At 25.9% G+C, this 24975-nt stretch overlaps 1 protein-coding gene across 2 annotated transcripts in view; it reads left to right on the top strand.

Annotated features, from left to right (window-relative positions):
• LOC135928441 (delta-1-pyrroline-5-carboxylate dehydrogenase, mitochondrial-like) overlaps positions 1 to 24975 on the top strand; it is a 43920-nt gene that overhangs the window by 15040 nt on the left and 3905 nt on the right. Inside the window, exons 4-12 of one of the 2 annotated variants that reach the window (XR_010572328.1) lie at positions 1677 to 1864; positions 1980 to 2053; positions 9102 to 9301; positions 11067 to 11111; positions 11176 to 11261; positions 11331 to 11397; positions 11842 to 11911; positions 16306 to 16424; positions 24285 to 24403. Coding sequence is in view for 1 of the 2 variants with exons in the window: in XM_065464901.1 (XP_065320973.1) it covers positions 1677 to 1864; positions 1980 to 2053; positions 9102 to 9301; positions 11067 to 11111; positions 11176 to 11261; positions 11331 to 11397; positions 16306 to 16424; positions 24285 to 24403 (898 nt within the window). In the remaining variant the exon portion in view is untranslated. Of the gene's footprint in view, positions 1 to 1676; positions 1865 to 1979; positions 2054 to 9101; positions 9302 to 11066; positions 11112 to 11175; positions 11262 to 11330; positions 11398 to 11841; positions 11912 to 16305; positions 16425 to 24284; positions 24404 to 24975 lie in introns of those variants that run through there. The other variant, XM_065464901.1, reaches the window with a different exon arrangement.

Raw genomic sequence — 24975 nt, 5'->3', positions numbered from 1 at the left:
TTAGAATAAAAGATATCTCTCGAAAATTTTTCCATGCATATCTTGCCCTTGCAACAACGCCTGAATCAACACCTCCATTTGCCTTAAACCTATCACCCAAATAACAGGATTTTCCCACTTTTTCTAAAGTAGCTTTATTACCAATATTTAAACTACCCTTTTCTACATTATCAGTAACCGTATTCACGCATGTTCTAAACATTATGTTCACACTTGCTTTCGTTAAACTCCCCTTCACTACTACTTTTATGCACCCATTTCATACCGCTGGTGCACTGGATTGAATTTCTAGCAACATTTTTATCACACACGCCACATGACCGAGTTCTTGCTTCTTCTTTATTTCCCTATCCTTCGACACCAATCATCACCTTAATCTTTCCTTCGTTTACCTTTAAGCCTTTTGATTTTATAACCGTCTTCTATATGATATCTTTTCCTTTACTATGCTTCACTTGTTGCCAGCAGTGTAAAGTCGTCAGCATATAGAAGTTCCCAGGGTATTCCTCCACGAATCTCTCGTCACCACAATTATGATAAATAATAATGGGGGCTGATCTAGTACTGCAACAACAAATTATAATTATTAAATATTTTTAAAAGTTGCCTATTTACTTCACGGCAGTAAAAATTAGAATATTAATAAAAAAAATTTATAAAAATTTGCCTTATTTAAACTTACACCGTCGCAGTGGCTCTTATACCCCCATGAGCTAAATAAGCAAAATATCCCATGAAATTTAAAACCATGTTGAGATATTATGCTATAATTTTGTCCTTTCTTTTCCAGACCTGCTCTGAAAACATAATGAGGAACAATGTAAAGAGATCCTTTTGTTGGCTTTCATTTGTACCCATATCTAAAAAGTAGAAATACCCCCCCCCCCCGCCCAAACATATCCTTGAGACATAGAGTAATGGTAACGATGAATTCATTACACTTTTTTATGATTTTTCATTTGATATCCTAGTCTAGATAGTTTTATAACAAGCCCTCTCTTCCCACTATGATCTAGACTCGGGGACCTAGAGTGATGATTAATTTTGATAGCTATCAAAAAATGAATGTATTAGCTTTTATTTGATACCCTTGTCTAAATATTTTTCAGAAAAAGTTTTAACCCTCCCCCAATTCTAATCTAAGCCCAAAGACTTAGAATGATGATTATAAATAAATGTTTATTTTTTTGTGAATTTACTATATTAAGGTATCTTAGTAAGATAGCCTTAATACAAAGAAATAAGAATATTGTAATCTATTTTCAAATAATATTAATCAAAATATCAGCTTGAAATTCAAAAAGATAATAAAATTTTAATACTCGGGCTGGCTAGTATTGAATGAAAAATCTAATATTTGCAAGGTCCTGCCTGGTGTGTGTCCGGCCTAGCTCGAAAATTTTTTTTGCACGAATTACCCGTCTGTTATAAAATTTAAAAAAATTTCACGGTCCAGCCCGTTGGTACTTGTTCAATATGAACATAAATTGTTTTATTTTATTTTATTTAAACTAAAAATGCGGTTAGGGCTTGATGTCGGCTAAAGTTGGTCTGTATAAAATTGGGATTAGGTTAATTTAACTTCGCACAAATTGGACAAGTGCGTTTTTATAGTATATTTATTAAAAATCCTATTTTTTATAATATGAGTAAAATTATTTTATTTATATTATAAGGGTAACGTGGTTTTGTGGAAACCTTCTGACACTGCCATTTTATCCAATTATTTGACGTACAAGATATTTAGAGAATGCGGGTTACCCAGTGGTGTAATTAATTTTTTGCCTTGTGACGGTCCAGTCTTTAGTAGTGTTATCACTAAATCACCCTCCCTCGCTGGAATCAATTTCACGGGAAGTGTTGCGTAAATATTTTGTATCTATAAATACCCTTAAATTATATGAGTTTAATAATTTTTTCTATTTTTATTAAATACATTTCCTTTACATCTCATAATTTTTTTATCCATATAAATGAAGCACGTTTCGCTCTATTTGGTTATCGATATCTCAAAATTTGATTTCAATCGGTAATTGGCCTAGGTTAGTTGGAGGTAAATAATTTTCGTTTTAAAATTCTCAAAGTACAATCATGAAAGGGCCATATATACCTATTGGGCCTAACCCCAAATAATACAATATAATATCGATTTTTTAGTCACGTCATTTTTAAAATTTTATAATAATCGGGAAAACTTAAAGATTTTTTTCATTTTTTTTTACCAGAGTTTTAATAAAAATCTTAAGATTTTTTGTCAAGAATTTTTTTTATTTTTTTAAATTTGTGATTTCATCAGGAAACAAATTTTATACATAATAATCATAAAAAAATATTTCAAAATTTTAGGTAATTATTGATCAAAAATTCTATTTGGATTCTCAAAAATATCTTCATTTTAAAAAATCTTCTCTTTGAAGATGTTTTATTTTGAAGGGCACTTCAAACTGTTTTTTACATGGATTTAAAATTTAGAATGGGCATAAATGGACTGTTACATTAAAAAATCATTTAAAAAATAGAATGTATATACTTTATTTTGATATTAGAAGAACATTTATTCAATCGATAAGCTTAACATTTTTCTATGACTTGATATCTCCAAGAATACAAGAGCTAAGAGGCTATAATTTGAAAACTGTTCAGTTGTTATATGTACTTTTTAAAATCCTTAGCTATATTTTTGAAGTATTTAAAGGCAAATACACCAAAATGATAAAGAATTTACTTTTCCTTTAAAGGCAGTTCAGGATTCGGCTGAATGAATATTGAAGGCAATTTCGTTCAATATCACATAGTAAAGCGAAAGATTAAAAAGTGTATGAAGGAGAAGATAAGATATAGTGAATTCGCCTAAAATTTGGCATGATAATTCAACATGTTATAATTTGGGAATTATATTTATTATTGAATGATATTACATATATAATTTTTTATATAATAAATATAATGTAATATATTAGGGACTGTTATAATTGATACAAATCATCATTTCTTTTATGTAACATCTTTTTGATAAAAAGTAAGTCGGCTATGGTATAATTACAAGATTTTAATAAGATTAATTATAATAAATAAAAGATTAAAAGACATATTGGTAAAGATTATTAAAAACCCAAAATTGTTAAACAGCCCACCTACATTTTGGTGGCTTCAATTAAGCGCATATTAATTCATGCTCGGTTATTTCGGCTCAGTCAATTAGCTGGAGCATATAATATAAAATGAAAAATTACTTATATAAGGCCATCATACCAAAGAGTTCCTGCATTTAAGAAATTATCGTTAGGTAGGCATAGACATTATAAAAAAAATTATATGTACATAGTTTTAAATTACTTTATAATTGGGATGTAACACGGAAAATTTTCACTATAGTTTCCACACTTATAATGGTTTTTTGATCAAATAATCATATTTTTATCATTTTACAAAAATATTTTCCCCCCTAATCATAAATAATAATTATATTTTGTTTTTGTATATATGTTCATTCTCGATAATATAATAATAGCCCAACTCAAGTAATGTTCATCGGAAGAAAATTTTTTAATTTGCTAAAATATATTTGAAATTATAACATCTAATAACTGCGGTAAGGATAAGGAGTAGGATTAAAGGTTAAAGATATATAGGATAAAGTAGGTCAACTTCCTCATCTAAATTTAGTTCAAATAATAATATAAATTTCAGATAAACAATTTATTGACAGTGTATCATCAGAAGAGTGAAATAAACTAGATATTAATTCTTAACCATTTAAAATTGTTGATTTTCCGTAACTTAAAGAAATTATTTTACCCTCTCACTAAAAATTTGTTAAATTAGATAAAAATAAAAATTTGACCTTCATTAGTGCTGGGTTGATAAATAAGAGGGAGATGCATTAAAAATTTTATTATAGCAATCCCAATTCACATTTTCTATAAATTAACTGAAACAGGGATATATAGATATCTAGTGAATTTATTAAAGTAATTGAAGAAATAGGAAAAACATTATAATAACGAATAATGCAGGGCGTCAGAGTTGTTAAAGTAGCGCGTTAACTTTTTTGGTAGCTATAGCTAATAGCTGCTACCTTTTTTGTAATTATTTAATTTTTTAGCGCGCTACCTTTTTTGAAAGTAGCTAAGTAGCCGCTACTTCGCTACTTTTAAAATGTAATGAAGGTAAGTGTAAACATGAAAATTTAAATATAATATCATAATTAATTATAATTTTTATGATTTATTATTTAATTTTGAAATTAAAATATAATTTCAATTTGTAATATATATTTTCATTTGTATTATAAACCTAAATCTCGTGTTAATAATTTAAAATGCCATCGCCTATGGATATCCAAATCGTTGAAAGTGATTCAGACAATGTTATTAATGAAATGGAAGATACCAGGGAAGAAAATGTTCTTAATAACTATAATGCAAATTTCCCATTCCCTAGATTTGAAATTTTTTTTAAATAAATATGTAACCAAAACTGGTTTCAAATTTATTTGCTTAAAATGTAAAAAAAAATATTTCCTCAAATCAATCCAGTAGCTATAACCTCAAGAAACACCTAAAGGTAAATTGTCATTTTTACATTCTAATAATATTTATTTTATAAGACTGTTCATGAGTTTTAGAAATGGAGAAACATCTAAATAATTTTGGCATAGGCGACTCTACATCCAAAATGACTAATTCAATTCAATTCAAACCAAATTAATAAATAATGCAAATGACAATATTTCTATGAAATTGGCTGATAAAGTTATTGATTTTATAATTTATACAGTTCAGCCAATGTCCTTAGTTGATAATCCATCATTTACCATGATAATTAAAACTTATCCTGGTACAACAATTTTATGCCGCCAGACACTAATGAATAAAATAGCAGATAACTTTAAAATGATGAAAGATGCTCTAATGGTAGAGTTATCAGAGATATCATATATATGTACCACGGGAGATAGTTGAACACATAACAGAACGTAAAAACTTATTTATATTTATAAATTGATCTGATTAAATATTTTTGAGCTTATTTGGGAATCACAGGCCATTGGCTTGACCCTAGAACTCTAAAAAGAAGATCTGTGGCATTAGCCCTCAAAATGATAATAGGATGCCAGACATACGATGCACTTGCAAATAAATTTATTGATAATCTATCTTATATTAAAAATATGTATATAAGATTAAATACGCCCTTACCCTCAAGTGCTAGTGTCGAGAGATTATTTAATAAGGCAAAACTTATACTTTCTGATCGTCGCTCTAGACTTGGGGATGATAATATTGAAATGATTTTATTATTATAATGCAACAAATTACCATAAATATTTATTTTTATTACATAAATTTTTTTATAATCAAAACTAACTATATTTTAATATTTATAAATGTTGATTTTTATATATTTATTTACTATACAATAACATTATAAGCAAAAAATAAAAAATTTGTTTGTAATTTTTTTTGATAAAAAGTACGCTACTTTTTTTAACAAATAGCGATAGCTGTAGCGCGCTATTTTTAAAAGTAGCGTTTAACAACTCTGGGCGTAACCAATCGCAAATTTGCCTGTTCTCATAAATATCATTTTAAACTAATAAAAAAATTTTCCCTAAAAACCCTCCAACTCTCTCCCTAAAAAATGTTATATATATCAATAAGTAAGAATTAAAGGAAAAATTTGCAAAAGTTAATAACCTATTAAATAAAGACTATAATTCAAAATTATTAGAAAAAAACATTTTTATATAAAAAAAATATAAAAATCTAATATTGCCAAAGGCCTATAATAACTAAACCTGAAGATCTCCAATAAAATTTATGGGGAAGGAACTCGCCTAATAGTGCCCCCTCCCACTCTTAGTAAGATTCTGTCTACGCCTATGTCGACACTTTTAGAAATAAATATCTAACCATCGAATGTGCATTGATTTTTATCTCATTGACTTAATTTGACTTTAAAGGATCTAGCAAATAAAATATTACCAATTCAAATTTTAGTAGCAAAAGCCCCAAGTATTATAAAATATATAAAATCCAACATTCTTATAGCCATATTTAAGGAAAAACAACACTTAAAGAAAAAAATAGGATTGATTCCTTTATGTTGCCTAGCCCAATACATTGGACATGAATCGTTTGGAAATTAATAGCCTGTTAAAAAATGATATTTTTCGATGGCAATACTTCATATTTTTACTGATAGAGATAAGAGACTTAATCTTCTTGATAATTAATTTTTTTTAGATGATCTTGCACAGCTATAAAATTTTCTAAATTATTTCTATACAAATAAGTGGAAATGGGTAAATCCAATATATCTGACGTTCCTCAAACATGTATTCATATCAGAGAGATCTTACAGAGATAAATTATAGAGATCCAACAATTTATCAGAGTTGTTAAACGCTACTTTTAAAAGTAGGGCGCTACCGCTATCGCTATTTGTCAAAAAAAGTAGCGCGCTATTAGCTACTATTTTTTAGCTACTTTAAAAAAAAAAATTATAAACAAATTTGTTTTATTTTTTTCTTATAATGTTATTGTATAGTAAATATCAACATTTATATTAAAATAGAGTTAGTTTTGATTATAAAAAAATTTAGTAATAAAAATAAATATTTATGGTAATTTGTTGCATTTTAAAAATAAAATCATTTCAATATTATCATCCCCAAGTCTAGAGTGACGATCAGAAAGTATAAGTTTTGCCTTACTAAATAATCTCTCAACACTATTTCCTTAAAATATTGGCATGAACAGTCTTATAAAATAAATACTATTAGAATGTAAAAATGGCAATTTACCTTTAGGTGTTTCTTGAGGTTATAGCTACTGGATTGATTTGAGGAAATATTTTTTTTACATTTTAAACAAATAAATTTGAAGCCAGTTTTGGTTTTTATATTTATTTTAAAATTTTTTTAAATCTAAGGAATGGGAAATTTGTATTATAGCTATTAAGAACATTTTATTCCCTGGTATCTTCCATTTTATTAATATCATTATCTGAATCACTTTCAACGATTTGATTCATAGGCGATGACATTTTAAATTATTAACACGTGATTTATAAATTACAAATTGTAAATATATTCAATTTAAAATTAAATAATAAATCATAAAAATTATGATTAATGTTTAAACTTACCTTCATTATATTTTTTAAAAGTAGCTAAGTAGCGCGCTATTTAGCTACTTTTAAAAAAAGTAGCGCGCTAAAAAATTAAATAATTTCAAAAAAGTATCGTCTATTAGCTATAGCTACCAAAAAATTGTAGCACATTACTTTAACAACTCTGCAATTTATAAAAAGTAGGAGATTTTTCTATTACTCGTATATTAGACTGAAAAGATTGTAGATATAATTTTAAAGATAATGAAATTGCTAAAGGATTATCTTATAAATCGATTATCTGGATACCTAGATTTAGATGTTACGAGACAAATGACAAATATCTTAGAGATCTGGAATTGTTTTCATCTTTAAACGAAGATAAGGAATTAAATAATTGAAATTATATCATAATTGTTTTAATCATATAATAATAGTTTATTTATTTTCAAAAAATATGGAAAAAAATCAATATTGACTTGTGAAATTTCCCGTTTTTTCCCCCAAATTTGCATATCTATTTTATCTTTCTTTCTTTAACAATTATGCGCGAGTACGCTTTGGTATGGCCTTAGTCTACGCGATTTAAATTTCTATACTTTTATTTGAATGTTATATAATAGTCCCTTGTTTTGATAAAAATTTCAATTACAAGCTATTTTTTTTAAAGCTTAGCTCCAAAACAGGGTAATTTCAAGATTTTGGTTATTATTAAAAATAAAGTAATTAGCAGGCACACAATTTAAATAGATCACTACTCAGGTAAATTAAATAAATTAAAACCATAAGATTTAAATAAACAAAATAATTTATTAATTTTATAAATAAAGCATAGTTTTCTATGCACTCCAATTTGGATCCAACCTAAATAATTATATAATATTTCCCTAAACAATCTTGAAAACAAGATATTGTAATTTATCTTTTAGTATTAAAAAGAATGTATACACAAGCACAGAATTGTAATATTATTACATAATACCAATAATTATCGTTAAATTAACTTTATTTATAATATTCAAATTAGTTTTATATATTATTTGTTGATAACTACGTTCTTTATACGATATATTTAATATAACTACGTTCTTTATACAATATATTTAATAATTGAATTTAACCACTTTAAATTAATGTTAAGAATATACTATTTTATATAAAAGATTGATATTTACCATATACAATTACTTATTGTTCAAATATATGAAAAGGATTCATTACATCATCAGTAGTATTTCTTATCGAAACTCTTGCATGCCAAGTGTTGATCCCTGTTACTATTAATAGAATCCACCTATTAAATAACGGCATTACTAATACCCCACAGTTACAAGAATAATTCTTGTCATTTTCTACAATATCCAAATCAAAGGTTCGAACCGAACCTGTGACTTTATTTTCTTGAACTCATACTGAACACGACCTTAAAAAAATATTTAAGTTAATGAATCTAGACGGCCACCCCTATTATTTTCATAGTCGGGAGGAGGAATTTTATGATTAATTTCTTCAAAACAGTAAAAATATTAGGTTAAGTCCAAATAGGGTTCAACAAAATCGAATTGAATAATAAAATATTTATATACTTCATATTCGTTTTTGTAGGAATCAAAAGCCTATATTAATATTCATAATATGAATAACGAATAATTCGATATTTAGAAAAAACTTATTTTTCCTATATTTAACTTGGTACTCAATTCAAATTTTTTTTGATAATTCATAATCGTGCATAAGATATATATTATAATTAAAATAATTAATTTTAAAATAAATTTATAAAATAGCCATTCATTTAGGCATAAAATTTTCCTAGTTTCTTTGAAAATCATACGATTTTTGTTAATCAGATATAAAAATAGGCCCTCACAAGATGAAGAAGCAGGGATTCAAATAGAACCGTTATTATTTACCAAATCTGAACCGTTAAAAAATTTGTCACTCTTTAATTTTTCTTACACTACTACCTTTTTTAATTTAATAAGAGTGCGGCGGCAAGAATTACCATTTAGTTCATGCTTCAGCGAATATGGATCATGTAATAAATAGTACCGTTAGAGCTGCGTTTGAATATGGAGGTCAAAAATGTTCGGCTTGTTCTATCTTATACATTCCTAAATCTAAATGGAATTCTTACGTTAAACCAAAGCTCATGGCAGCAATTCAAGACATCAAAATCGGAGATGTTCATTTTATATTTACATTTATTATTATAAAAGCTATATTTTTGTGAATAAGGGTTAACTAATTGGTTGAATACTTTCTTAAAGCAGCTATGCTTATTAGTGATCTGCATCGGGCCTAATTTTTCAAGCCCGGCCCGGCCCGAATTTTTTTTTTAAAAAGTTTTGCCGGCCCGAACCCAAAATTTTTTTTAAAAGTCTTGCCGGCCCGGCCCGAACCCGAAATTTATTTAAAAAAAATTTACCGGCCCGGCCAGGCCCGAATTATTTAAATATAGAAATTAATTTTTATCATTACTTAAAATAAAAGACATATGTTATATAGCGTTTAGTTTCAATAAATTAAATCAAAAAATTTTATTTTACATAAAAAATTCAATATAAAATTGATAAATTTAGATATATTTAATAAAATTTCCAAAGTCCGACCCGACCCGGCCCGAATTTTTTTTTTAAATATTAGGCCCGACCCGAACCCGATTATTTTAAATAAAATTAGGCCCCGGACTCGGGCCGGGCCTAACTTTGCAGATCTCTGATGCTTATTACCCTTATTTTTTAAATCGCTTCATGATCTTACCTAAGATTTAATATGATATAAAATATTTAATATCAGAATACAAAGTACAATTAGATTTTATACATTTATTTTGAATTTTTTTTTTCAATATTTAGAAGACACGATCATTATGATTGTAGAATTTAGATTAATTATTTGATAGGAACATATTCTATTAATTATTTGCCTTTTAAAAATTAGTAAACACTTATGGTTTTTAATTAGAGAGTCACCGATACTTTTAGGTTTTTCTGATATTTATGGCCTATACCCATTATTTCAATTTAAATTGTTATAATAATTTATCTTATCAATTTTTATATATCAACATAATTGTACTCTTTTGTTATCCAGCTGGTCTGCGCTTTCTTGATTTTGTAAAATAGAAAGAAATATAAACATTGATATTTCACACAAAACAAATCTCCTTGCTTAAAAAGGAATTACCTATTTTAAATTTCATATAATTATTATAATTCGAGTAGTGGAACCAAAATTTGCTTGAAGTACTTTTTTTAAAAATCCGGTCCTGCTCTTTGGTCGATTTCTTATATAAATAATCTAAGGAAAACATTGCGAATCCCGGGAAAAATACTCAGCTAAAAAAAAGTTCAAGGAACAAAAAACTGTCGGAAGAAAATATTTAGGAATTAAAAACTATAGAAAACAAATCTCAAGAATAAAATACGAAAAAAAATTGATAGGAATAAAAATTTCTAAATGTAAATATGTATATGTTAATAAAATAAAACTACTATGGGTAATATATAATGGCAATAATTATATCTGTTAAACAGATTAAATATTCATTTTTTAAAATAAATAAAAACATCTTTTTAAAAATATATTTAATATAACTTTTCTCTCATAAATTAGTAATCATTATGTTTTAAATAATATTACCAACATTGTTTTTGACAACGGCGTCAGCTGGATCAAAAATCACCGGCGGCAGTATTTGTGCAGCGGCACACATGTTTAAGTATATCATTTACAAGATTATCTGTAAATAGAAATGGCTTTGAAAAAATGGGATTCTAACCTAGGAAAGAAATACGAATGCAAATTCCATTTATATTACCTTTTTTCTACCAAATTAAAAACTGCTTATATATTTGGATATCGGTAAATCTCATGATATAAAGATTTATTTTTTACTATTATTCATATTTATTTGATATAATAATTTATTTTTTTATAAATTATAGGCCACCGATAAAAACATGTTTTATTCTGCCGTCATTGATAAAAAGGTATTTTATGGAAAATGATTTTTAATATTTATGTGACTGTCTTTTTATAAATTTTTTTATTAAGGCGTTCGATAAAATATCTGGTTACATAGATTTTGCAAGAAATTCATCAGAATACACTATAGTATCCGGAGGAAAATGCGATGATAGGTATAGATTTTATTGAACAAACATATTTTTATTATTGAATTATCTGATAAATTTATTTGTATGTACTAGTAAAGGGTATTTTATCGAACCTACTATGATTGAAACAAAAAATCCCAAAGGAAAACTTATGGTGGAGGTACACATTTAAATTTATCAGTCTTTAAGGCATACTAATTTTAAATTATATTGAAAAAATATGTAATAAACTTGAAAAAGGTCTATATTTAATTAAAACATTTTATTATTTACAATAACTAATACATTTGCTAAAAATTTTATGAACCATTTGATTGAGAAATGTATTTGTTAACCCTGCATAATTCAATTATTTTTGCGAAAAAATTAAAGTGTTTCTTTTGATCAAAAAACGACTAGCTTCAATTTCTCATGACAAGCAATTTCTGAAATTAAAAAAAATCTTAAAAATTTTGAAGATATTTTTTAAGAAGGACTTAATTTTTTTCGAGAGCCTTTAGAAAATTACAGTATAAATCTTTATTTGGGTAATTCCATGGCAAATCAATAAATTTTCGGCTTGACCTTTTTAATTTTAATTTTAATAAAATTTTTATTTTGTTAGAACATCATTAGAAGGCATCGAATTCAAAATTATAGCCTTCTGGTACTCATAGTTTCTGATATATCAAATGGTAAAATATGCCAAAAATTTTGAAAAATATAATTTTTTAAAATTGAGATAAGTTAAAAAAATAATGATGCAAAAATAAAAATTATTATTTTATAACTCTTATAAAGGCCTTCTAGTAAATATTAAGGATTTTTTAAAAATCTCATTAGTGCCTTTTTTATTTACGTTTTTATTATTCATTTACATTATATTTTGTAAAAATTTAAACTTGGAATAGTTATAGGTTTTTTAGTTTTTGCGATTTTAGAAATAATAATTATTTAAAAAAATAGATGGCGCTTTTATTAAAAATAACGCATTTTTGTTAAAATATTTTAAATTTTTTTCCCAATTTTAAGCTAAATAAAATTTTTCAGTATTACATGAAATGAGATTATTTAACTGCGATTATCAATTTTTCTTGTATAAGATTTATATTTTCGTTAAATTATTTTTAATTTGTTAAATATAAAAAGTAAACTAAAATTCATGAATGATAACCTATTTTCGGGTTTTCATTAAATTAAATTTTTTGACTCAGCGATAAAGTCGCCGTTGTGGGCTCATTATCGTTTTAATATTATTTTTAGCATGAAAGAGAGAGATTCACTATATTCTCCACAATAAATATCTGTGAGGAAATTATATTTTAGTATTGAGCTTAGAAAACCGATCGGAGAAACATTGCCTGAATTTTTTCTTTGCCAGATACTGAGATGGATTTACGAAATCTCTCACTTAGTCTTATCTCTTCTGTAAGAAAAATTTATACCTTATAAATGCTCTTCTGCATATTTATAAAATTTGTAAATAATTATTTAATCTGAATAAGGTATTTGTAAGCTTATCTTGGCAACTAACCTTTATACTGCACCCTCTATGCTTTCACAGGCACCTTTACCATGTGCCGTATAAAAAAATGCCATTCTGCTTGAACACCAAAATCGATTTCATGGTAACAAACATGATGAAGTTTTTCCTATTTTTATGTTGCGCTGCTGAACATTTAATGTTAAATACTGCCAAATCGGCATATAGCATTCAACGACCAATTATTTTTTAAAATGCAATAATATATTTTTTATATATATTATAAGCTTTAATCACGTGATCGCTGCTGATATTCTATATATCATCCCCCTCTCCGATCTGAGCGACGCTCTTATCCACTAGGTTACAGACGCTTTCCGAATTTAATATTTTTTTAAATATTATTATAACCAAGTCTCGATCCATATAAAAAATGAATAAAATACCGATTGGTTCAACACTACCTTTAGCATTATCTAACATTAACCTTGCTGAACCATCAGAAAAGTAATGATTTTTTTTCTGGCGGAGTGTTAATTTTTTCTAAGATTATTTTTTGCCCTTTTAGTTTATTTCAAATGTTTCTTTGTCTATCAGTTTTCTCCATTTTTGAAGGCTATACGGATAAACTCATTTTTCCTTCTTTTACACTTGGATTTTGAGACAACCTTTACATTTATGTGAGGTACATGGTTTTCCTTTGTTTTAACCAAAACTCACATTATGAGAGCACAAAATACGTAAAAATATTTTTTATATTTTATCCGTTTAGATTCGAGTATCATACATAGAAAATTATTTAAAAAATGTCAATACCCCACCCCTATTTTTTCTGTTCTTTCCAACAAAATACATTTTAAATTTAAGGCTTATTAAAAAAAATATATTTTTTAAATTATTTAATTGAGTGAAAAGACAGGTACTTTTAAAATATGATTAAATTAGTATTTTTTAATAAACTTTTTTTATAGAAATTGAAAAAAGTTAAAAAAGCAAATTTTGAAAGTAGGTGTTTAGGAAAACTTAAAAAATAAATCATGAGAAATTTCTTAATAGGTATAAAAAAATAATTATATAAAATGAAAAAACACATGTGTCATAACCAGGGTTGCCAGATTCATTCAAACAAAAAGCGGGAGTTTGACCATAATTCAAAAAAAAAGAAATTAATAATATTAATTTTTTCCCCGATGATTATTCTTTATAAATGTATATATCTAAAATGCAACAGGATCGTATATTATTTTTTAATATAAAATTAATAGATATGCATATTTTTCAGAAGATCTTGTTATAAATTAAATTTTTATTTTTTTATTACATATTCTAAAATCTATACAAGTTACTATTTTTCCGTCAGAAATTTTTCATTAATCTAAATATATGCTCTGAATCAGCGTTTGAATGTGGTAACGATAATATAATATTGCATATTTTTTCGAAATTTGGCGCAATGTTCGCGATTTTATCATGATCATCACATTTTTTAAGATTTTGTCTTACAACCGAGCCATAAAAGTTATTGATAACTTTGGCTTTTAAAGTTGTAACTAATTTATTCATTAATGAAAACATCTTCACTGCAATTGATTTTTTGATTGCAATTTTTTAACCACATTGTTTAATGTCGTCCCTATGGTAATAACTAGGCCTAAATAAGCCTCGGCCAATACCCTTTTTAAAAAATAAAAATTTTTGAATTAGGATTTTTTGGGATAAAAAATAAGGGTTTTCAGCTAAATAACTTTTATTAAGTCTTTCGAAAGCCGTATTAATGATAGCCACATTGCTGGAATAATTAGCAGAAGTTGGGACATCTTGAGAAGCCATAACCTGTTTGTGGATCTGCTGAATTTGGTGTAATCTTTCACAGCAATTATTTCTATGTCTATTGATAATGAAGTATGCCCCTTTCTTCATGCATTGTGAATTGTATGGCACAGGCAACCAATTGGGATAATATTTTCTCAAAACGAATAATTCCGTCATAATATTTGTCCTTTTCCGAAATTCATACTCTCGTTATCTGCACAAAAAACTGTTACATTTGATAGTGACATGTTACAATTTTCAAGGCTCCGCACAAGCATAGACGCAATATCCTTCGATTTATCCGAGCGATAAATTTTTTTATTACTTGAAACACCTCTTTCTTTATTAAAATTGCTGGGAATTTAGTATTTACATTATTTGATACATCCGTTAATAAAGAAAATGGATGATTTTTTAAAAATATTCTAAGATGTGTTTCTTAATTTCAGGACCTAGGATATTTAACCTTCTATATTTTATACGTTTGGCTATTTTTTAATAAGGAAGTATAGGCAATAAGTTTGTAGTGCAATCTGTAGATAAATACTAGCGATTTTTTTATCGTGTGATAGATGAATATCGTTTCGGCTATTGCAGTATTATCATCACATAAATTTTTGTCTTTGAAGTATGGTTGGATATTATTTGATGATTCCTTATTTTTAAATTGGAAATATGTTTATGCCTTGTTGAATGTTTTTTTTACCTCATGAATTCTTCCTTGAATGATATTAAATTTTGCAATGCATATTATACAAATTGTATTTAATCTACATTCTTTATCTTCTCTGATCCATGAATAAATGGGATTCCACTTATTTTGATATTGCGATTTACATTTTTTTTGGATGTTGTTAAACTTGTCTTAAAACTGTTATTTATATATTTTTTAAATTAATGGAATAAAATTGGAATTAAATATTATGAGAATTATTTAATTAATCAAAAATTATTATTAGGCTATATAAAACTTTTAAAATTTTAAATAATAAATCGCTTACCTCTAAAATATCATTTTATATAGATTGATTTCTAAAAATTATACTTCACATTTACATAAGAATCATTTCATCATAAGAATTAGAGGAAGTAAATTTTATATGATTTAATTTAATTTATTTTAAAATGAAATGATATTAAATATTACTATTATATTTTGAATTGGAAAGTTTTGGAGATTAAAATCTTTGTTTTTTCATTTCTCACAATATGTATAAAAAAATAAACAAAAACAAGATGCCTTTAAATATATAATTGAATTAAAATAAAATGATAGCCTAATATTTTAATTTATAAAAAAAATCGGCGGATTTTTTTATGAAAATTGGAAGAAAGCGTAAAAAATAGGAATAATATTTTTAGGAAAAACGGGAGAGTGTAGGCGTATTTTGGCGTAAACCAAAGTGAAAAATTGGGAAATTACGCCAAAAGCCAGAGATCTGGCAACTCTAGTCATAACATAAGTTAGAACATATATTATTAATAATGTAATTGATGAGTTTTAAAATGATTTTTAATGAGGAAAAAAATTTATCCAAAAAATATTAAAACAAAGATGGAATAATAGAAATATTAAGTATTACTCCAATGAATGGTATCAGAGCGATATTTTTATTAAAAGAATGATTTTCCTAAATACCTACATTCCGAATTTTATTAATTTCTCGATTAATAATAATTAAATTGAATTTTCTAGGAGTTTGTGTCATTTTTAATTGAGGTAGAGTAGAATTTTAGAAGAGTTAAAAATTTTTGAAAATTATAAATAATTTCATTTTTCATATTAATGTGAAGGAGATATTTGGGCCGATTTTAACTGTATATCCATATAATGATGATGAATTTGCTTCTATATTTCAACTTATTAAAGAATCAATATACGGATTGACAGGATCAATATTCGCCAATGATAAGTATAATATATTTATTTTGTTTATACTGTATGTATTTAGTATGTTATAATTTTTAAACTATTTATGATTTAAAAAATACCCCCCCCCCCCCCATCCTATCAATCGCAAATTTACCTGTTCTTACAAATATCATAAGTTAATAAAAAAAAAATTCCCTACACACCCCCTCTCCCTATAAATGTAAATATATACAATATATCATTATAAAAAAGAATTAGTAAAAGGTAAATAACTTTTTAACAATAATTCAAAATTTTTATAAAAACAAGTGAAAACCCAAAATTATTATTATAAAAATACAATATAGCCAAAGGCCTACAATAACTTGACCTAAAGACTTCAAATAAAATTTATGGGGAAAACCCCACAATAGTGCCCCCTCCCCTTCAAATTCCAGGCGACGTCTATGAGAAATTATTATATCTAAAAATTTAAATTTTTAGCCCACAAGTATAAAAATTTGAATTTTTAGCTTATTTATAAAAATTCCTTGGCTCCATGGAAAGTGGCCTATTATTTTGCCCAAGGTTTTATTTAATGTTATTCGCGAGAAATGGTCACTGGCTTAAGTAACTAAGAATGAAAATTATTTAGATAACTTACTGATTTTTTTGGTTTTGACCAAAATAATAAAGGATTCGCATTAATATTTGACGTTATGGTGTGTCCCATAGGATTGTAAGACTATCTGATCTAACCATTCTCTTGTGATAGGTTAGAGGACTCTTCTGTTGGGAATATAAGGAGAGGCTTGAGCATGATTATAAGTTTATGCTAAATGGGTGTCTTCCTTGACTATACAGACTGTTGAAACTGTGTCTACTCTTTTTACTTGTAAATTACATTTAACACATGCGTGCAGTAACAATGTCACACCCTAGCTGTAACCCAATACAAACTCTTAATTGTTCATGATAAAAGATTTGCAAATACCAAGGTAACGACTAAGTGGTCCATGCAACCATTCATCTTTTCATAATAAAAATCAACCACTTATTTATCCACAGCAACAATATTAATTTAATTTGCAATATTATAATAATTTATCATAATTAGAATTTTTGTGGCATACAAGTAGAGCCCTGCAAAATGATTTTTTCTCTGCCCGAGCCCGAATTTTAAAAAATCTTGTGTCCAATCCTAGCACAAATTTTTTTCGACTCAAACCCGACTAAAAAAAATTTGGAATTTGAGTTTAAATATTATAATATTTAAGCAAAAATTAAAAATTATGTGTATTTATCAGAGTTCTTAAAAGATACTTTTTAAATGGATCTAAATATAAATACATCATCTTACTAACATATCTAGATACCGATACAATTTTTTTCATACCTATATACAGGGTTCGCCGTTGTTCTCGAACGGAAACTCTGATGAGAGTACAAAATACGTAAACAAATTTTAATATTTTGTTCTAATTCAATTCGAATTCCATATATAAATTAATAAAAAAATGTCAGTACCCCTATTTTTATCGTTCTTTTGAACAAATTGACATTAAAAACCAGCATTTATTATAAAACAATATATTTTACATTAAACTTATAATTTGTTAATTAAAAGTTAACGGAATATCTATAAATTATCAATTCTAAATAAATTTGTTTGGTTAAAATAATTTTGTGCATCAGTGGTATAGTTTTTAATAATTAATGGGAGTCATGGCTAAGCAAGGATTTATATTTACATAATAAAAATATCCTTCATCTTGAACTTATATCTATAGATTTAAATGGGGAAAATAATGAATATTTATATATTTTTTTATATATAAGTTTTAATATTTTATGTAAAAATTTTAATATTTTGTGTATATATATATTTTTTTATTATTATATTAGTCTTATATTTTATAATATATATTTATTTAAGTTATATGCTCATATACGATAAAATGAATTTTGCATTCAAACATTTTTATTTTTAAAATAAGAAGCGTTAGATCACAGTATATCAAAATGTATCATAAAACAGGTACATTACCTCATAAATAATATCTAGAGATAGATATACTTTTTATAATAAGTATATCTAGATAAAGACAGTGGCCCCTACACTTTTTGAGCGAATGAAGCAGAATACCCCCATGAAAAGTACCCCCTTGAAAAGTATCCCCCCCCCTTCGAAAAAATGATAATTATGACACCCATAAATTTCAAAAATAATTTTTATTGCATCAATATTTAATATATAATATAAATAAAATGCAAAAAATATAACTTTATAAATATTATTTTTAAATTAATAATTTAGATAAATTAGGGGAAGAGAAAGCGAAAGAATTTAAAATTTCATCAGTATTTAATTTTTTTCCATTGATAATATGGTAAAATTATTGAGAAAAGAATCTTTCATGGTACTGCGCAGTCTTGTTTTAATTAATTTAATTTTACTCATAACTCTTTCGGCAGTACATGAGGTTGTGGGAATGGTTAATAAATATTTATATAAAATTCTTAAATTAGGGAAGGCAGAAAAATTTAAAAGTAAACGATAAGGTAAAATAAATGAATAGTTTTTCCAATCTGAATCGTAAGTCCCTGAATTATCATCATCATCAGAAGAAGCTAAATAATGTATTGGTAAAAATATTTTAATTAAATAAATTTACAATTCTCAGAATCTGACAAATCTTTAGATTCTTGAACCTCTAGGCCATGAGTAATAATTACATTCCCCATTTTGGCCATCTTATAAATATTTCTAAACTTCAACATTTCTTCGAAAATTTGACTTGAATTTAAATTGTAAAATTCACAGATATTCTCGATATCTTCTTTAATAATTGATTTTCTGCCATTCCCTTTGGCGTAAAAAATGATATTTGATGTAAAAATTTCATGGAATCATCATTAAATCTTTCGTTAAACTGCATAATAATTAAATCGAGTGCAGCATAAAACACATCTATTTTAAAGCTAAAAAAAATTTCTATATTAAATGATGAAAGTATATATACCTCTCCTTTTTGGATTGTAATGTTTGAAGTCTAGAACTTTCAAAATCAAAATGTAGATTTCTCTCCTTCATAAAATCTTGCGCCTTTGAAAAAACATCCAAAAATTCAGTGTTATTATCTATTAGATTAAAAAATAATTAAAACAATAATTTATATTATACTTCTCAAATTAATCAAGCAATCTTTTGTCAATTATATTTGATTTATTGCATACCCTATATCCTTCGAAATGGTTTGCAATTTTGTACAAGCCAAACTTGTTATCAACAATATTTTATCCAAAACACAAAGTGATAAGATAAAATCAAATTTTTATATTCTAAAGACTATAGCACTAGCCATAGTGGAAGTGGCAGGATCTTCAGAATCCTTTAAATTTGTTAAAGCTGCCCTCAAGGCATCATAAAGTTGAAAAAAATTTACAATAGCTTTATATGACGATAGCCAGCTTCTAAATAAAAAAAACATTTAAAATTTAAATAAATAAGGAACTATTACCGAGTGGTATTCTTGACGCGTAGAAATCGTTGCGATTTTTTCAGATCATTACACTGAAATTTTTTGAGTACCTCATATCTTTTTACACCATTAAAATAGACATAAATCTCATCTAGTATTCCTAGAACATTTCGAAGTTCTTTAATTGATTGGCATAATTGAACAACGATTAAATTTAATCGATGACAATAACACCAAATAAAAGCTGCCTTTGGCGCCTCTGCTCTAATCAAGGCTTGCACACCATTGATTCTTCCACTCATGTTTGAGGCGCCATCATAACTTTGCCCAACTAGATATTCAAGGGGTAAATTCATCGAGCCAAGTTTGGATATTATATTATGCTTTATATCGAGACCTGTGGTATTTCTCATACAATATATGTCAATCAGTCTTTCAAAAGGCTTCGGCGTCTCACTATTTTCAACATATCTTACTATCAAAGCTATTGCTTCTGATTTAGAAACATCGTGTGTGCCATCAACTATGATTGAAAAGCACCTGTTAAATGTAATCTCATTTTGAAATTTTTTTATAACCATATTTTTCATGGTTTCAAATTTTTAAAAAAAATTCGAACCGAGTCGGGAGGGACCTAGGGCTGGGAACCAATAGTAAAAACCCAATATTAACAAAATATTGTATTGGTATTGGGTCTAAAATATTGGTATTGGTTTAAACAATATTTTCTATTTCTTGTATTGGTATTGGTTTATATTGGTAACTATTAATTTATATTGGTAACTATTGGTTTATATTGGTAACTATTGGTTTATATTGGTATTGGTTTAAATTCAAATTACTAATTAAAAGAATAGAAATAGTGATTATAAAACCTTTAATTTCTTATTTTAAATAAACATGGGAAAAAAAATCATGATACCATAAAATCAGGGCTAAGAACCAACTCTCAAAATTTTACTGAATTCAAATTCTTTTTTTAAACTAGGAATTTATTAGGTGATGTGAATATAAAAAATTTTGATTTAATCATGTATTTTTTGTATCAACAATAATAAACGTATTGATTTTGAACCATTTTATTTATCACAAAGAACATAGCAAAATAAGTAAACTAAAAATGTAACATAACTGTCTATTTATACAAAATATGCAAAAGAATGATATAATTTTAATATAAGAGGAAATAATTTTATGTATTTAAGAAGAATCTTGCATGCGCATCCAACTTTTTAGGCACAGGCAAGCTTGTATAGTATGCTCATCTAGTGAACAACGTTGGTCTGTTATAACATACCGTCCTTCTGAAAAAGCCCTTTCAGAACTAGATGAGGTGGCCGGAATTGCTAGATAATCTCTGACAATTTTTGATAATACTGGATATCTATTTTTATTTAATTTCCAACTATCTAATGGATTTGTATCATTGGAAATTGTGGCTTCATCTACGTATTTACTTATTTCTAAGTTATTATTATTATGAGGTTTCACCTGATAAATTTTGTCATAGAAGGACAATTTTTTGTTATTTTGTGCTTCATTTGTAAGTTCCGCTGAATTGTTATTATTTATTTTATAAATATTGTATTCATTAGTAAGATATCCAATAAGAGTTTCCATATTATTATGCTTTAATAAATGACTTGATAGTTTAAATCTTGGGTCAATCATTGTTGAAATAATAAAGAGGTTTAAAATTATAGTATTTATTAAGTTTTGGGGTTAAACTCGAAAAAATGTATCTTGAAAAAAATCCACACTTAAAATTTCCTCACCCAATTTTGGATATACCAACACGTTGGAATTCAACATACCAAATGCTTGAAAGAGCAATATTGCTCCAACCCTATTTGACAACATATACCAATCATTTACAAAACCAATCAAGAAAATTATATAAGTGCCTTAGCCTGGATACCGAGAATTTCTGGAACCATTTACTTCAACAATTTCAACAATTATTCCTTTATATTCCAGTATTTTTGAGCATGTGGAGAGTTATAATAATAATGCTAATGCTATTTTAAAGACAGCTTCTTTCGCTGCCTTAATTTAGATATAGAAAGTTTAAAAATTTTTAAAAAAATTCTTATTTTTTTAAAAGTTGTATTTAAGGGTTCCAATGCAGCCATGACAGCCAAATGTGCAAAAGCATTTGCACACATTATCAAAATTATCTTTTTGTTTTAAAATTTTTAGAAATGCTAAATTATTACTTGCATTGTCTAATGTAATGCAAAAAAAATCAATTTCAAATTTTACTTTTAATACAGAATTAAAAATAAAATCTAATAAATGATTATTTAATTTAAAATCTTTATCAATATAATGAATTGTTATGCCCATAAAGGGTATTTTATTTGGAGAGGACCAAACGTTCATTGTTAAGGAAAATTTAGATGTAATGTTAGAAAGTACAGATTTTAAATTGATAAAAGATCTATGATAATGTTTCATAATTTCTATTTTTAGTGTTTTTCTAGAAACTAATGTTAGTGAAGGGTTACAATATGCTATTAAATTATTTAAATTAGCTTTATTATTTATATTATTAAGTAAAAATGATTTTATTGTCTTAATTTTTTTACTGCCAATATTTATTTGCTCACATTTCTTATATAATGTTGGGTGGATGGATTTAAGATGTGTCCATAATTCTGAGGTTCCAAAATTGGGAAGTGATATTTTTTTTTTACATTTATTACAAATTGCCTTTTTTTTATTATCACAAGTAGTATAAAATTCCCAGATTTTTGCTGAATTTCGTCTTTTATTAGATATTGATAATTCTTCTTGTTCATTATCGCTATATTATTAGTACCAACAGCATCTATATTTATTAACTCTATTTGGTCTTCATTTATTATAATATCCTAAATAAATAGAAAATTGATAGATATCATGTAGAAAATTTACTTCCATAATAAAAATAAACTATAATTATAAATAACAGAAATATTGATATCACAGTAGTATTTGGAAGAAATAACAGATGTAATCAGTTTTTGCAATGAAAGTAAAAAAAAATACCACGATATAATTATCCACGATAAACCCAAATAATTATGTTATTTTTAATATTGGTATTGGTTAAAATTGTATTTAAACAATATATCAAAACCAATATATTTAGGTTATTGGTATTGGTTGTACAATACCAATATTTAAATATATATTAATTTATATTGGTATTGGTATTGTAAACCAATATTATATTGGTATTGGTCCCACCCCTAGTGGGACCTTGGAATTTTTTAAAAATATATCTAAATTTATCAATTTTATATTGAATTTTTTATGTAAAATAAAAATATTTGATTTTATTTATTGAAACTAAACGACATATAACATATGTCTTTTATTTTGAGTAATAATAAAAATTAATTTCTACATTTAAATAAATTCGGAAAAAATTTCGGGTTCGGGCCGGCAAAACCTTTTTAAAAAAAATTTCGGGCCTGGCTTGAAAAAGTACGCCCGATGCAGATCACTAATTTGAACATTGCATACACTAGAAATGTTGCTTAATCATTATTAGAGATAAAATAAATTTATTTGTTTCCATCAAGGTTTTAAAAAATGTATGAAAATATACTTTAAATTTTCGTGGAATGAAGAAACATTTAAATAATTTTAATTTTTTGCTAAAATTTAAAATACAATATAACCTATTTGATATAGAATATTAATTCACAATTCATGAAAACCTATATTTTTTCGAAAGTTTTTGTTATGCCCCCCTTCCCCACCGCCACGTGCCTGATTATTCTCCATTATACTGTGTTCACGAATTTCAAAAATATTATTGAAATTGATGCTGAATGAAAATTAAGCATTTATTTGCAATCAATCCTAATAAAATTTAGTAATCAAAATATTCGACGAATATTCTAATCGAAATAAAATCTTATTTAATGCGATCTTATTTATGATCTGATAGTTTATTTTTGATCATCGTTACCCCTATTATAACATTTTATTAACTACATACCTATCAGTTGTTATGGGGTCATCAAAAAAATTTAGTAATCAAAATATTCGACGAATATTCTAATCGAAATAAAATCTTATTTAATGCGATCTTATTTATGATCTGATAGTTTATTTTTGATCATCGTTACCCCTATTATAACATTTTATTAACTACATACCTATCAGTTGTTATGGGGTCATCAAATAACAGCATGAACAAATTAAAGCTTATAATAAAAAACAACTTAACACATAAATTGTATTTATTTAATTAAATAGATAAATAACTATTAACCAAATTTACTAGAATTTATTTATATAACAGTATTCGTTAAGATAATGTAGTATTTTTATTGTTTATCATCTAGCAGATTTGTTCTCGTTTGCACAGATTTTAATTATTTTATTAGAGTATTATAAGATTAAATTTTTTTTTTATAAACACTCATTTTATATAAATTTTTAAGGAAAATAATAGAGTCGGCTTTAAGACTGTTAAGACAAGTAAACGGCAATTTTTATGTTAATGATAAATGCACTGGATCTATAGTTAATCAGCAGCCTTTTGGAGGAGCTAGAGCTTCCGGTATTCTTTTTTTTAAATTTATATATATATATATATATATAGTAAATTTCTATATAACACTTAGATCGTTATTTTATAGTAAATTCCTTTTTATAAAAAATAAATTTAAAAAAGTGAGAAATTCTATCACATAATATGAAAGGATAAAAACCGAAAAAATTTAGCACTATAATATTAAAAAGTTAATAGAACATTATAACGAAGTTCTACTCTAACATTTTTATTCAAATGAAGGTTGAGATGTAAGAAGCTATAGTACCAATCATATGATTTTAATAAATAATTATTTGTTATATGCTGATTCTGCTAATTTGAATTTGATAAACTATAATTTTTAATAATAAAATAATAGAAATAAACATTATATCCAAAATTTTTTTAGATTCTTACTTATTATAAAGGACTATTTATTTTGTCTATATAAGATTGTTATACACTTGGTTGATCATATCTACCAAAAATTATGTCATTTATAAAATTAGTAGAAAATTTGTTTAAATTGTTATTATTTTTTGGGTAAAATGACTGTTTTGTTATTTCATTTTTCTAGTCATATTCTTAATTTTAATATA

The sequence above is a fragment of the Gordionus sp. m RMFG-2023 genome, chromosome 4 (assembly GCF_954871325.1).
Source record: "Gordionus sp. m RMFG-2023 chromosome 4, tfGorSpeb1-WG-v2, whole genome shotgun sequence".
Taxonomy (NCBI): Eukaryota; Metazoa; Nematomorpha; class Gordioida; order Chordodea; family Parachordodidae; genus Gordionus; species Gordionus sp. m RMFG-2023.
The sequence above is the reverse complement of the archived record's forward strand: the minus strand, read 5'-3'. Positions and strand labels throughout refer to the sequence as shown.